The 14,868-nt window shown below is 28.4% G+C and overlaps 1 protein-coding gene across 1 annotated transcript; it reads left to right on the plus strand.

Moving 5' to 3' along the window:
* The first annotated feature begins 739 nt into the window (after positions 1–739).
* Positions 740–8,026, plus strand: LOC140178489 (uncharacterized). Its single transcript, XM_072215584.1, has 5 exons — positions 740–2,502; positions 2,606–2,902; positions 2,994–3,093; positions 3,186–3,783; positions 7,764–8,026. Exons 1-5 carry the CDS (start codon positions 740–742, stop codon positions 8,024–8,026), a joined length of 3,021 nt encoding a protein of 1,006 aa, XP_072071685.1.
* The last annotated feature ends 6,842 nt before the right edge of the window (positions 8,027–14,868 follow it).

Here is a 14,868-nt window from a genome sequence, read left to right on the forward strand (position 1 = left end):
TGTGCATAGGTTCTACAAATAGTTCATTTTAATAGTATGATATACTAATTTTTTAATAGTAATATAAATTATCGGTGAAGTGTGGTACATTTTTTTTACATGATTTATTATTTATCAAAATATAATATTATAATTTTGTAACATTAAATTAATTATACTCATAGTTGGTTATCTCATAAAAATATAATTTAATTAATCTAATTTTTAATATATTTTATATGTAGATATGGAAATTCCAGAACATCGAAAGTGGGTGTACAATAGAAATTTGCCAAATCGAGGAGAATTACAACAGGAATTTGTCAATGGCGTTCGAAATTTTATTGATATAGTTACAAAACAACCTCAATTTGTACTTGAAGGCAGTGTACTTAGATGTCCTTGCAACAAACATAAAAATAAGATTTTCTTAACTCCGGATGAGGTTTCATTAGATTTATATAAATATGGTTTCATGCCAAGATACTGGTGTTGGGATTCACATGGAGAGAGTCCTTTGCATTTGAATTTAGATCAAGATAATAATCAAGAAGGTACATGTTCTTCTCCGCATGCTAATGTGCCAATAAGAAATTCGTATGAATCTATGGTGGTTGATGCTGCTGGACCAGAATTTATGAGTCAATTTGAAGAAAACATGGAGGAGCCTCCGAATGCAGAAGCTAAAAAATTTTATGATTTATTACGGTCGGCTCAGCGCCCATTATTTGAGGGATGTATTGATCATTCAGAATGATCAATGGCAGTTAAAATGTTGAGTATAAAAGCTAAAGGGAATGTATCTCAACAAATCTTTGATGATTTCGTGAAAGCTATGAAAGAAGTGATGCCGAAGGATAACTTACTTGTCTCCAATTTTTATGAAGCAAAGAAGCTAGTATCGAAACTTGGCATGGAAAGCAATAAAATTGATTGTTGCATTAATGGTTGTATGCTGTATTACAAGGAGGATGATATACTAAGAAAGGAATGTAAATTTTGTCATTCTCCAAGGTACAAGATAGGTAAAAAGGGTAAACAAGTTCCTTTGAAACGAATGCACTATTTACCACTTATACCTCGTTTAAGAAGACTTTATGCTTCAATGAACACAGCATCTCACATGCGATGGCATTTTGATCACGAGTTTAAAGGAGTTCTTGAGCATCCATCGGATTCAAAAGCATGGAAGTATTTTGATAGAAAACATCCACAATTTTCTCAAGAACCACGCAATGTCAGACTAGGATTATGTGCTGATGGATTCACCCCTTTTGGTCAATCCGGTAAACAATATTCATGTTGGCCAATAATTGTCACTCCGTATAACCTGCCTCCTTCTATGTGCATGAAAACTCCTTACATGTTTTTATCCATGATTATCCCTGGTCCTCGTAATCCCAAAACCAGGATTGATGTATACCTGCAGCCCTTGATTGATGAGCTAAAACTACTATGGAAAGATGGCGTTTTAACTTATGATATTCATTCCAAGTCAAATTTTGTAATGCGAGCTGCATTGTTGTGGACTATTAATGATTTTCCTGCATATGGAATGTTGTCTGGATGGATGACAGCAGGCAGGCTAGCATGCCCATACTGTATGGAACGAACCAAGGCATTCCAATTAAAAAATGGGGGAAAGCCATCATGGTTTGACTGCCACAGACAATTCTTGCCAAATAATCACATGTTTAGAAGAAACAAGGATGCATTCTATAAGAATAGAATTGAGAGATCAGAACCTCCTCCAAGATTGACTGGAGATCAAATATGGTATATAGTTCAGAATTATGATAAGATAAGTGATGCTGAGCAACTTGAGATAGAAGGATATGGAAGTACGCATAATTGGACCAAAAGAAGCATATTTTGGGATTTGCCTTATTGGCGTCATAATTTAATCCGTCATAACCTTGATGTAATGCATATTGAGAAGAACGTATTTGATAATATATTCAATACTGTCATGGACATCAAAGAGAAGACTAAAGATAATGTAAAGGCTAGAATGGATCTGTCATTATACTGCAAGCGAAAAAATTTAGAACTGCCAGAACAAAGTGGAGGTAAAATTATAAAACCCAAAGCAAACTACACATTTACCCTCAAGCAAAAGAGGGCAATATGTGAATGGGTGAAAGAGTTAAGGATGCCTGATGGGTATGTTTCAAATTTAGGGAGATGCGTTGACATGAAGGAGGGCAAGTTATATGGAATGAAAAGTCATGATTGTCATATATTTATGGAACGTTTACTGCCAATTGCTTTTAGTTCATTGCCAGAGCAGATATGGAAGCCAATAACAGAGTTAAGTCAATTCTTTCGAGATTTGTGCTCAACATCGTTACGAGAAGATGTTCTAAATAAGCTAGAAGAAAATATTCCAATTGTGCTATGCAAGCTAGAACGTATTTTTCCTCCTGGATTTTTTGACTCAATGGAACATCTACCTATTCATTTGCCATTTGAAGCATTGCTTGGTGGTCCTGTGCAATATAGATGGATGTATCCTTTTGAGAGGTACCTTATTTACACCTCTATATTTACTCTCAAATTTCTTTTTACTATTTTATTAGGTCAACTATTTGTTATTTGATTTTTGTTATGAATTTTTTCATGATAGGTTTCTCCATCATCTTAAGAAAAAGGTCAAGAACAAAGCACATGTTGAAGGATCTATCGTTGAATCATACCTAATTGAGGAGATTTCTTACTTTTGTGAGTACTATTTTAACCAAACTAGCATCGACGCAAAGCAAAATGATGAAGGTGATGATTCAGTTGAGCAAAATTTGTCTATTTTTAATTTGCCTGGTTGTTTTGCTGGAGAATGCAAAACTCGTTATTTAGATGACAAAGAATTCAGTGCAGCCATGAATCATATACTAATAAACTGTGATGAAATAAAGCCATATATTGAGTGAGTATTTATCTTTCTATATATATTCTTACTATTAATAATATTTTCTTATATTAATAATTTTAATTTATTTGAAATTTATGTACTATAGGATCTTTGTGGATTTCATACGCCAAGATCATATAACTTTAAGTGATGAACAAGTTGATCAATTTATTGAAGCGGAGTTTGCAAAATGGTTTAAAAATTATGTAAGTCAACATGATATGATAGTCTTATTGTACACACAATTTTTGGTAGATGACATATTATATTCTAATTTATTGGTTCTTATTTAATACAGGTTCATGATCCTTTAAATAATGTGACAGATTCGAATATTCATTCCTTGGCATGGGGTCCTTTAAGAATTGTTAAATGTTGGCCTATCTACAAAGTCAATGGCTTCAAGTTTCACACAAGATCTCACTCAAGTGGAAAGTCAACTCAGAATTATGAAATATGTGTCAAAGGCACAGGTTATGGTGAATATGAAAATGATTTCTATGGCCAGCTTAATGAAATTATTCAAGTTGAGTATACTGGGCTACCACTAAAAAGAGTTGTACTATTTAAATGTGAATGGTTTAATCCCACAATTGGCAAAGGAACAAAGGTAAACAAAGAGTATGGAATCATACAGATTCGAAAGAATCGACGATATGGTAAATATGATCCGTTTATCATTGCACATAAAGCAATTCAAGTATATTTTGCACCTCATCCAATGAGCAACACCAAGGAAAAAGCAGAATGGTGGTTTGTATTCAAGACTAAAGCAAGAGGTGAGATTGAGATTGAAACAACGGAGGATTTTGCATATCAAGAAGATGGCACAAATCAATCTAACAATCATATCTCAAATGATATTGACATTACTGTTGATTTACTAGATACCAATAGTACAAGATATGAAGAAGAAGAAGAAGAAGAAGAAGAAGAAGAAGAAGATGATGATGATGAGCCACTTGGGGATAAAGACGAAGATATGGATGAGGATGAGAATGAAGACGAGGACGACGACGGAACAATGAGGATGAAGATCAAAATGAATAGTATGAAAAAGTCCACTAAGAAATATATTTATTTGTATTTTTTTAAATTTTTAATATACTACAATCTTATGAAAAAGTATATGACTTTTTTATTTTACGTGATTTTTTTATTATATTTTATTTTTACTATTTTTTTTAGAAGATTGGATATAATTTATTGAGAAAGTCTAGGAGCTAGCACTTTTATTAAAATTTGGCCAGCATTTAATCATTAAAGGAAAAATGAGTAATTGTCCACCATTAGATGTAATCTTACACCATTAAAAACACTACTGATGACTAATTGATGGTTACAAATCACAAAATCTGCTGACCCCTAGCACTCTTCTAATTTATTTTTAAAATTTTTATATATGTAATTCTTTGATACACTTTATCTTAAATTTGTTAAAAAATTAAAATTTGAATTATTATAACGTAAATAATTAAAAGAATAAATTAAAAAATAATATGAGGTAACTAAAAAAATCAAAATTAAATATAAGATGGTTTAAAAAATTTGTATGAGAAATTTAATATTAAGTATAATAAAAATAAAAGAATAAAAAAAAAGAAGATAGAGTATATAAAAAAGTCAAACATAATATACAATGATAGAAAAAAAAACTAATATAGTCAATTTAGTTCTAAAATTTAGGATTGAATAAGTATATTTGTTAAATTTTTTTTATTTAGTACTGAGTACGTACTACCTGAATTAAAAGAGTTACGGTGAATAATAATTTACTAGTCTTATATTTTAATGGTTGATCTATAATGATTCAATTAATTATTTTAAGATTGTAATTTACTTCATATTTGATATTATATAAAAATAAATTATTAACTTAATAAAAAATTAAATGATTTTTTTATTTTTTAAAATATTTAAAAATATATTTTAAAAATAAACCAACTAAATTTCATGGTAACCCCACCAAAAGTACCCATTTCGTTGGCGCCAGCACAAAATGACTTCCCCCACCAGAAGTTCCAATTCGTGTGCGCCTCTCCTGAGATGATGACACTAAATCCATTTTACGGGTGCTTTGCGAACAATGGCCTGCGCATTCTTGTAAAGCTTTCTCTGCATGCGTATTATGAGAATTAATTTTTTTATTTACTTATTTATATAAAAAAAGCCTGCATAAATAAGCGCTAACGTACCTATTAATCCAATTTTAAAAAATATGTATAATAATAAATAAGATGTTAATTGGTATGATGATTATTTCATATTTTGAACAAGAGGTTTTGGAGTTGAAAGGTGCAAACAAAAACGGTACCTTTTTATAAGTTATATATAATTAAGGTTATTTTAGGAAAAAAAAACTTTATTTTAGAATAGTAAAAATATTTGGAACAAATCATAGACTAATTTAAAATATAAATAATATTTTTATACTAAATTTTAAAAGTTTTTAATAAATATTTGAAATCTATTTGAAAATTGATGAACTTTCAAACGGAATTTACAAATGATGCTATTTTTGTCTCAAATTTGTGGGAAAAAATTTTGTCTACTTCGAAGGGTTAGTTATAGTAAAAGCATTTAAGACTAATTATAGACAAATTTAGGATAGAATTAATATTTTTCAAAATGCGTCCCAAATCCGTCTGAAGTTATTGCGCATATTCAGATGGAATACGGACGAATTATAGTTTTTGTCCAAAATGTGTTGCTAATCTGTATGAAATTTTTGGCGCCATCTAAAAAAAATTTGGCGCCAAAATTTGGGACAAAATTTAGACAAATTTAGGATAGAATATATTATTTCAATATCTCCACTAAAAATTGTTCAACATTTGTCTCAAATTTGTCCGAAATGAAAAAGTCATTCGGACGGAATAAATTTCGTTTAAAATTTTTGTCCGAAAAAGCCCGATTTCTAGTAGTGTAGGGTTTGCCATGGAATTCAATCGATCTGGATATTTGGGATCGAAATTAGGGTTTGTTATTTCAAACACATATTAGAAGTTCAATTACACACATATTAGAAGTTCAGTGTTTATTTCCTTTGATTTGTGTGCTGTGAATGGAGCTCGGGAAATGATAGGTTTAGCTTATTATTTTTGACAGAAAATTTTAAATTACAGACGAAAAATCCGTCTGTAATAATTTAATAAAACACAACATTTTTGTCTATTTAATTACACACAGATTTTTTCTCTGTATCCATTTCCCATGAAAAAAATTAATTTTTCTGACAGAATGATTGACGGATTCTCTTTTTCGTCTGTAATTTATGCTAATTTATTTTTTTTTTGTTTTCCGACAAAATATTTCTCTGAAATTCCGTCTATATTTCTGTGGGATAAAATTCATCTGAAATATCCGTCTGTAATAACTAGTTTTCTAGGAGTGTAATACATCATATTTTTGTCTTCAATGTTTATATTTTATTTTAATTTTATCCTTAATGTTTGATTTTAATTTTATTCCTAACATTTCAATATATTTCAATTATTATCATTATAATAATATTGTACAATAGAACCATTCTGGCACTAGAAATGCTGACATGGCATATTCTGATGTCAGTATGCATACTTATCTCTTCTCAATTTATTTTAGAAAAATATTTTTATTATAATTATATTATAATTAGCAGGAAAAATGCATGATTATACTAATTTAAAAAAATATCTTCATTAACTGTCAATTATAAATATTTTTAATTATTCTAATTATATTAATATTAATTGATATAATTCTAATTCTCATTCATTAGGCAAGAATTTAAAAACAATACACACGTTATGGATGACAAATTCATATTTATATCAAATAATAATAATAATAATAATAATAATATATTCTAAAAAAGCAAAACGTTTACAAAGGATTAAGATAAAAATAATAAAAAATTAAAAATTAATCATAAATTTATAATTCTAATTGTCATAAATTTAAATTAATATCAATAATTAATTTTTATCTACTAAAGGCTACATATAGCATTTATTTATTTATTTATTTTTTGTAGTTTATGAGTTTAGATCTGAGAGCCAAAGTATTTTTTTTAATTTATTATTCTTTTTTAATTATTTCATAGAATAAGAATGTATTCTTCATTTTTCATTGAAGTTGATCCTTTTAAAGTACAAGTTACAATTTTTTATAGTGTTTTTTATGTAGTCATTCTATTATATTATTCTTTTGATAATGTGATGATTGTTCTTACTCCAATTTATTCCTTTCGTCTAATGTTCCAGTGCGATTGTCTTTTGTCGCAAATATTTACAATGCACCACATCCATCAAATACTATCTTGAATTGTATTTAGTGTTCAACGAATGGGAACTAAATTCTATTTTACTGAATGATGGTTGAACGCTTACATCTATGTAATTGGAACCCAAATCAGTCAATACAACTTGAGATTATATTTGATGGATGTGATACATTATAAACGATTGTGGTAAAAGACAATCTCACTAAAATATTAAACGAAAGGAATAAATTGAAGTAAGAACAATCATCAAAAGAATAATATAATAGAATCACTACACACTTCAAGAAACATGAAAGATAGCGGCGTCAAATTACTTGCGATTTCTCCATCTGCTGTAATTTGCCAAGACAGCTGTGATTGGCATCCAATCTCTTCAGTGTGACGCAAAATCAATTTGTCTTAGCATGATTCCACGTAGTCTCGTCACTAACCTTAATACAATTTCACCCAAAAGTTCAAATTACCCAAAATATATAGTGGAGAACCCGTGAAAGGAGAGTGGAACCCTGTTCTCTGCTCCACCATGCGCCGCTGTGTCACCATGGAGTCGCGTGGCTGCCGACCCAACCTCCTCTCACCGTCGTCGACCATTTTCCTATACTCTAAATGTAGAACAAGCCCGTGCCACACAAGCCCCTCCTCTTACCATGATGCTAGCGTTAAAGCGCAACCTGAAGGTGAACAAGCCCGTGCTATGCAAGAATCTGAAGCACTCCGTATTGTACTGGAATAATAAGGATCAGATCCAGGCATTTAACCCGCCGTTCAATGTGGTTTTGGTGACGGACCTGGTTTACATCGAGGAGTCGGTGCAGCACTTGATTTCTGCCATGGAAGCCCTGGTGTCCGAAGACGGCGTCGTGTTGCTCGGGTAGCAGGTGATGTCTCCGGAGGCGCACAAGAAGTTCTGGGATATGTGCGATGAGGTTTTTGATATCGAGAAGGTCCCTCGTGACCACCTGCATCCTGAATATGCATATGAGGAGACTGATGTTCTTCTCTTGCGGAAGAAGAAGAAGAAGCAGTGATTTCGATAAGCTTTCTAAATGAATTTTTAGAAATTCTTGAACTTGTTCACTCCTATGTCCTCCAAATCGAATTTACTAGTTGAGTTTTACAATTCAAGTTTTGTATACATGAGAAACTCATTGCAGATAGATTATTTTTAACAGGGTAACAAAGTTGTGTTCACGCCCGCATTTGTGTTCGGTGTACCCAATGCTTGTCAAAGAAAGATCTTTGTAGACTTCCTAAAGCTTGCTTCTATATTACTTTTTAGCTTGAAATACTATTTTCTATGGTGGAAGGTTGATGGCTCTGCATTACTGTTCTGAATTGCGATTATTTGGGCCTTGATTTGTATATATCTTCTTGGTTCAGATTATGCTTTTAGGTTATTTTAATTCAGATCTTTTGTTTATATATTTGATTAATTTAGTTTAATTGTGGCTGTTTAGAGTTAAGGATTTTGATTTAGATTTTGTCTTCAGTTTAATTATGGCTGTTTAGAGTTAAGAATTAATTCAGTTTAATTGTGTCTTCTAATTGGATCGTTCTGTTGTTACTATTGAAGGTAAATGGCAAATAGATTTTTTGACCATTTTTAGTAGAGACACACAAGGTTTAGGAACTCTAAAAGTGTGTGGTAAGAAAGCATATGTTGCTCAATCACCATGGATACAAAGTGGAAAAATTGAAGATAATATATTGTTGTTGGCTTCAATTTGCTTTGAATAAATTCAGAAATGTTTGAGTTCGTAAATGATTAGTGTAACAGTAGTAGTATGTCCATAAACTGCTGCGTTGTAATTTATGAGAAGGTTCATTTTCACAACTAACAATGACGTAATTCATTTCTAACGTTTTCTTTGATATTCCAAATAAAATCTTTTTTCTCAAAGGTGTAGGAAAGCTTACAACCTTAAGTCCAGAGTTAAAATTTGGATTGCATTTATTCCTTATTTCTTTGGGAGTCTGAAATCAATTTAACTTCAATTTGTTAGTGATTTTATTATTTGTTATATGTATTGTAATATATTGCAGGTGGAGACCATTTTGGATAGGGACAATTTTACTTTGGAAGAACTACTTGATGAAGATGAAATTATACAAGAATGAAATGCTCTTAATACTCGCCTTATAAATTTGTAATACTCTTATTTCTGTTAGGATGAATTTCTTATTAGAATTTTTTGGCTTTGTTTTAGTCATTTTATCTGCTTTTGTTTTCTTTTGACGAAACTGGTAGTGAACTATAATATTATTCATTAGACAGCTTAAGATCTCAGCTTATGAATAATTACTTTTGTCTTATGAATATTGCTTATGGGTGGGAATGATATGGCAAGAGACTTGCTTGAAATAATTAAAGCCGTTCATATTAACATGATTATTTATTAACATATTTTCATTATGATATGTCGCTTGGTGACATAATTTAGATGAAAGGTTGCTATGATAATAATAGTAAAACACCATAGACTATTGGTAATTACGGGTCTACAATGAAATAATTGAAAACTAAAGACTAAAATACACACACTGAAAAGATAAATTGAATAACTATATTAACCCTGTTATTAGTTAACTTTCTTAATTCATACTACAGTTTCAGTTATTTATTGTTCCTGCTTTGATTAATTTTCCCAGGATGATGTTAATGAAGTATCTTAGTGTAATTTTTTTTGGTAAAAGTATTTTATGGATGTTTAGGTGGATTCTTCATCCCTCTTCCCCAATCCACAACACCACATATTGAAACAACCACTTAGAAAAAGACACAGATTTTGTCTAGTAAACTCCTTAATTAATGTCGTCTCTCACTGCCTATGATTTTAACTCCGCATTCTTAAACTTTTGATATTATTGTGTAATTGTGTTCTAGATAAATTAGTCCCTTATTGATACAATATTGTGTGATTGACCAATTGTTACAGTGAAACAACAAAGTCCCATTTCAAATTATGTCTTGTTTCAATATGGATGAAATGACATCATTAAGTCATATTTCAAATTATTTCTATTGAAAACACTTTTAAACTTAGTCATTCTTGATGGTTTTGTCTATTCCACCCCCACCCCAAGACAGTTAGGTTACCTTCTATATGATTGGTGCGGTATTGTTGTTTTTCTTTCTTCATTTAATGGTTTTATGTTGTCTACTGCTGTACTTCAATTTGTCTGGAAAAGCACAGGTTGAACAATTGATATGTTACATTATTGAAGAAGCTGCTGAGGATGCTGAAAAGAAGCAAACTTTCAAGTAAGTTGCTTGGATTGGATATTGCTTTATATTCCTGTTTGGTAGATTTTTGTAATGATACATGATTTTTCTATTATTCTGTAATAGGTTCCTTTTTATTGCTTGTGAGATATTCACCTGCGAAGTTGATGTTATACTCACGAATCTTGTAGAGGATGAGAAAGTAAGACATTATATCTAAATGATTTTTTCTCACTATTTTTGAGAAGATCTTATTCATTTTTTTTAGCAGTTGATGAGTAAGTTGATCTCCTTTTTGGAGCCAAATCACTCTCATGGGAATTTACTTGCTGGATATTTTTGCAAGGTACTGATTTAGTGATATTTGAATTTTATTGCATGCTTGGTCACTGTAAAATTCACTTTTGGTGTGGGAAGAGTCGAGTTTGACTAGAAGTAAAATTTTGCACAAATGGTTATTCTGCTTTATAACCTCCAACTTATTTGTGATTTTAAAACTAATGGTGGTTGAGTTGGTCTAAACTTGCACTACAAAATTAGAACTTAGCATTATGTTTCATAATTGTATAAATCTTGTGGTTTATGATTTGTGTTGACTGATGTGATACGATTTGCAACACAGACAATCCCAATTGGAGAGTGAATTGTTGCATGAATCGTGTTCTAGGATTCAGGGTCTTCTTGAGTTTTTCTGGGTTGCATTAGAAAATTTAAGTTGGTGATGAAGCCCTCACATGATCAAAGCCAAAAAGACCCTGAAATTTTCACAAGACCTCAAATAAACTAAGGACAGATGGGCAAAGTTCTTATCATGACTTAGTATGTCCCTTGTGTGATGGTGTTGGTGTGAGAAGAATAGAGCAAAGGATGAAGTTCTATACAAAGGGGGAAAAATGTGAAAATTGTGGGGGTTATAAACCTCTACAATATACAATTTTTTTAAAAAAAATTGCTTTCAAAATTGCAGCGATTTACAAACTGCTGCAATTTTTTTAAAAAACCTGTTAGCCAAATTGAAACCGTGCAAAAAATCTAATCCTATTTTGTGGCGGTTGTGCCAGCGGTTCATTAGAATCGCCGCAAAATAAAATCTCCATGACATAACCCGCAACGGTTACCGAACCGCTAGTATGCTATTTTGTAGCGGTTAAAAATCGCCGCAATTTCCCGTGTGTCTTGTAGTGACATTAAAAAAACACTATAAAAAATTATAATGGTACCTTAAAAAGATCAACTTCAATAGAAAAATAAAGAATACATTCTTATTCTATGAATTAATAAAAAAAAATAACAAATTAAAAAAAATACTTTCACTCTCAAATCTAGACTCATAAACCATAAAAAACACTATATTTTAACCTTTAGTAGATAAGAATTAATTATTGATATCAACTTAAATTTATTACAATTAAAATTACAAATTTATGTTTAATTTTTAATTTTTTATTATTGTTATCTTAATCATTTGTAAAATACGTTTTGCTTTTTTAGAATATAATGTGTTTGTCATCAAATTAAAATGATTATTATTATAAATTTGTCATCCTTAACGTGTGTATTATTTTTAAATTCTTTCATAATGAATGAGAATTAGAATTATATCAATTAATATAATTAGAATAATTAAAAATATTTATGCTTGATAATTAATATAATTATGCATTAACTATTGATTTTATATGATTATAATAAAATTTTTTTCTAAATTAATATAATCGTGAATTATTCATTAAATACTTATTGTAATATAATCATAATAAAGATATTTTTCTAAAATAAATTTAGAAGAGAAAGATATATAGAACAGCCAAAATACGCCACGTCAATATTTTTTACGCTAGAATGCTACCTGTTGTAAAATATTATATAATAAAATTAAGATAAAATATTAAATATATATAGGTAAAATATTTAATATTGTTAAAATGAGAAACTAAATTTTAATTAATTAACTAAATTCCTCTCTTAATATTGTTATTTACTTCTGTATGATATTTGCTCACTTGTTTATGAGTTTATCATTATCAAATATAAAAAGTTAAAGTAATATTTATATGTGAGCAAGACCACCAACTCTATTATGTTACCTAGTCTGTCTCAAATCTGAATAAAAATAAAAAAAAAATAGTTGCATTAAGTTTTTGACAATCGTATAAAACTTAATTGAATCTTCATAATATAGACTAAAAATATATTATTGTACTAAAATTAGGTAGTTGTTCCAAAATAACGCGTTATAAAAATCATATTAAAAATACTCTTAAAATATATGTCATTTTATTGAGACTCACTTTAAAAAATATTTATATAATTTCATTTATAAAAATATATAATGCTTAATTACTTGTCATAATCGTATATTTGTTAGTAATTATTAAAGATATTACTAAAGATATTTTTAGAGATATCTAATTTATTTTTATATAATAAAAATATATTTTTTAAAATAATTTTTATTTTTAATAAAAAAAATTATTATATCAAAGTGAGTCTCAAGTAAAAAGAATATAGTTTAATAAAGTTATTATCAATACAATTTTATTTTAGAAAAAATTATTGATCGAATAATATATCATATTTTTGTCTTCAAAATTTATATTTTATTTTAATTTTATTCTTAATGTTTGGTTTTAGTTTTACTCCTAACATTTCAATATGTTTCAATTATTATCATTATAATAATATTTTATAACAGATAGTATTTTGGCACAAAGAATACTGGTGTGACACATTCTAATGGCAATGTGCATGTCTATCTCTCCTAAATTTATTTGTCATTCTTAATGTGTGTATTATTTTTAAATTCTTGCATAATGAATAAAAATTAGAATTATATTAATTAATATAATTAGAATAATTAAAAATATTTATGATTGACAATTAATATAACCATGCATTAGATATTGATCTTATATGATTATAATAAAAATATTTTTTTAAATTAGTATAATCATGCATTATTCATTAAATACTAATTGTAATATAATTATAATAAAGATATTTTTGGAATAAATTTAAACTATATTCCTTTTATTTGAGACTCACTTTGATATAATAATTATTTTTATTAAAAAATCAAAATTATGAAAAATTATTTTAAAAAATATAATTTTATTTTAAAAAATTATTGAATAATATATCCTATTTTTGTCTTCAAAATTTATGTTTTATTTTAATTTTATCCTTAACGTTTGGTTTTAGTTTTACTCCTAACATTTCAATATGTTTCAATTATTATCATTATAATAATATTCTACAACATGTAGTATTTTGGCACAAAAAATACTGGTGTGACACATACTAATGTCAGTGTGCATGCCTATCTCTCTTAAATTTATTTTAGAAAAATATTTTTATTATAATTATATTACAATTAACATTTAATGAATAATATATGATTATACTAATTTAGAAAAATATCTTTATTATAATCATATAAGATTAATATCTAATCCATGGTTATATTAATTGTCAATCATAAATATTTTTAATCATTTTAATTATATTATTTGATATAATTCTAATTCTCATTCATTATGCAAAAATTTAAAAATAATACACACATTAAGAATGACAAATTCATATCGATAATAATAATAATAATAATAATAATAATAATAATAATAATAATAATAATAATAATAATAATAATAATAATAATAATAATAATAATAATTTGACGGCACACATTATATTCTAAAACGCAAAACGTATTTTACAAAGGATTAAGATAAAAATAATAAAAAATTAAAAATTAAACATAAATTTGTAATTCTAATTGCCATAAATTTAAATTGATATCAATAATTAATTCTTATCTACTAAAGGCTATATATAGTGTTTCTGTTGTGGTTGATGAGTCTTGATATCAGAGGCAAATTTTTGTTTTTTAATTTATTATTCTTCTTCGACTACTTCATAGAGATAAGAATGTATTTTTCGTTTTTAATCGAAATTGATCATTTTAAGATACAAGTTACAATTTTTTATGGTGTTTTTTTATGTAGTCATTCTATTATATTATTTTTTTGATAATTTGATGATTGTTCTTACTCAAACTTATTTCTTTCGTCTAATGTTCCAGTGCAATTGTCATTTGTCGCAATCGTTTACAATGCAGCACATCCATCAAATACTATCTCGAGTTATATTCTGATTCGGGTTCCAATTACATGGATGTAAGCATTTAACAAAGGGACACTAAACTCTATTTTACTGAAGGATGATTGAACGCCTACATCTATGTAATTGGAACCCGAATCAGTGAATACAACTCGAGAAGATATTTAATGGATGTGGTGCATTGTAAACGATTACGGTAAAAGACAATTATACTGGAACATTAGACGAAAGGAATAAGTTGGAATAAAAGCAATCATCAAATTATTAAAAGAATAATATAATAGAATAACTACATAAAAAAACATCGTAAAAAGTTGTAACTTGTACCTTAAAAGGATCAACTTCGATGAAAAACGAAAAAATACATTCTTA

The sequence above is a fragment of the Arachis hypogaea genome, chromosome 14 (genome assembly GCF_003086295.3).
Source record: "Arachis hypogaea cultivar Tifrunner chromosome 14, arahy.Tifrunner.gnm2.J5K5, whole genome shotgun sequence".
Lineage (NCBI taxonomy): Eukaryota > Viridiplantae > Streptophyta > Magnoliopsida > Fabales > Fabaceae > Arachis > Arachis hypogaea.